This window comes from Aplysia californica, unplaced genomic scaffold, assembly GCF_000002075.1.
Source record: "Aplysia californica isolate F4 #8 unplaced genomic scaffold, AplCal3.0 scaffold00316, whole genome shotgun sequence".
Classification (NCBI taxonomy): Eukaryota; Metazoa; Mollusca; class Gastropoda; order Aplysiida; family Aplysiidae; genus Aplysia; species Aplysia californica.
The window spans coordinates 842,258-843,452 of record NW_004797586.1 but is presented as its reverse complement, the minus strand read 5'-3'; the positions used below and the strand labels follow the sequence as shown (position 1 = coordinate 843,452).

General features: G+C 42.0%; 2 protein-coding genes across 2 annotated transcripts in view; both read right to left on the bottom strand.

Annotated features, from left to right (window-relative positions):
- LOC118477965 overlaps positions 1-307 on the bottom strand; it is a gene marked incomplete at both ends in the record, with an annotated part of 1,581 nt that extends 1,274 nt beyond the window's left edge. The window contains 1 exon segment of the mRNA XM_035970747.1: positions 109-307. Coding sequence (XP_035826640.1) covers positions 109-307 — 199 coding nt within the window.
- Positions 308-717: 410 nt separating this feature from the next.
- Positions 718-1,195, bottom strand: part of LOC118477170 (papilin-like) — a gene marked incomplete in the record, with an annotated part of 104,600 nt that continues 104,122 nt past the window's right edge. The window contains 1 exon segment of the mRNA XM_035970748.1: positions 718-737. Within this exon segment, the coding sequence (XP_035826641.1) occupies positions 718-737 (20 nt within the window).

Below are 1,195 nucleotides of genomic sequence, written 5' to 3'. Positions count from 1 at the left end.
CAAAACAAACCCCAACAACATTAGATCTATAAAAAAAAGGGAAAAAACAAAAACCTCCAGAAAAAACAACAACAAACAAACCCGAAACAAAACTAAGGGCATGTTCACCTCCTTCATGAGCGGACGTGTGCTCCGGCCTGTCGCCGCGGTGACGTCGATGATGACGTCGGCGATGATGTCCGTGGTGTCTCCTGTCGTCTGCTGCGCTGGGCTCGGCAGCCCTGGAGTCGACGGCGTCACGGTAGTCGCTGTCTCTGGGCACCGTGAAGTGATAGAAGATTCCTGGGTTTCTTCCAAAGTAGATGAGCTGGTGGCAGGAAGAGCGTATGACTATGATAATAATTTTCTTTGGGAACTGAGCATATTATATATTACTATATCAGGATAAAACTTAAAATACCCCCCCCTCTTTTTTTATCCCCTTGATCTTCCCAACTAACCCGAAATATCAATTAGTTGAAATAAATTTTAAGGCAAACAGCTAAACAACGTTTTTAAAGTTCCCCAAAGTAACGATCCCTAACCAAGATGAAGAGAAATTAAAATGATAACCGAAACGACTATATCACCAACACCACTACCGACAACAACAGCAACAACAACAACAACAACAGCAACAACAACAGCAACAACAACAGCAACAACAACCACAGCACAAACAGAAAACATAGCGTCAGTAACAACAGCAGCAGTAACATCAAATATAGCAGAAGCAATTTAAACAAAATCACCGAAACCTACGACAACAAAAGATGACACAAATATATCTTTAGTAATCTTCCTGCAATTCTCAACCTCCTCACTACCAAACCAGAAGCTATCTCGAGCTATTTGGCATCATGTTTATAGAGCAAGTTTGGCTGTGAGACCGTTAATTACGAAAGATCAGTCCTTTTCATGATGTGGGAAGAAGGCGGTGGCGATGAACTGGACATACTTCCGGGAAGAAAGGCAGCTGCATAACAAAGAAAGTGTTGGATTGGAAACCCACAGGGAAAGAGATCAAGGAAAGGCCAAAAGGAACCCGGAGCAGAGTCACAGAGAATGATGTTCCAAACAGTGGGAAGACGTGGAATAAAATCAGGAGGATGAACATAAAAGTGGTGATGATGATGATGATGATGATGATGATGATGATGATGATGATGATGATGATGATGATGATGATGATGATGATGATGATGATGATGATGAT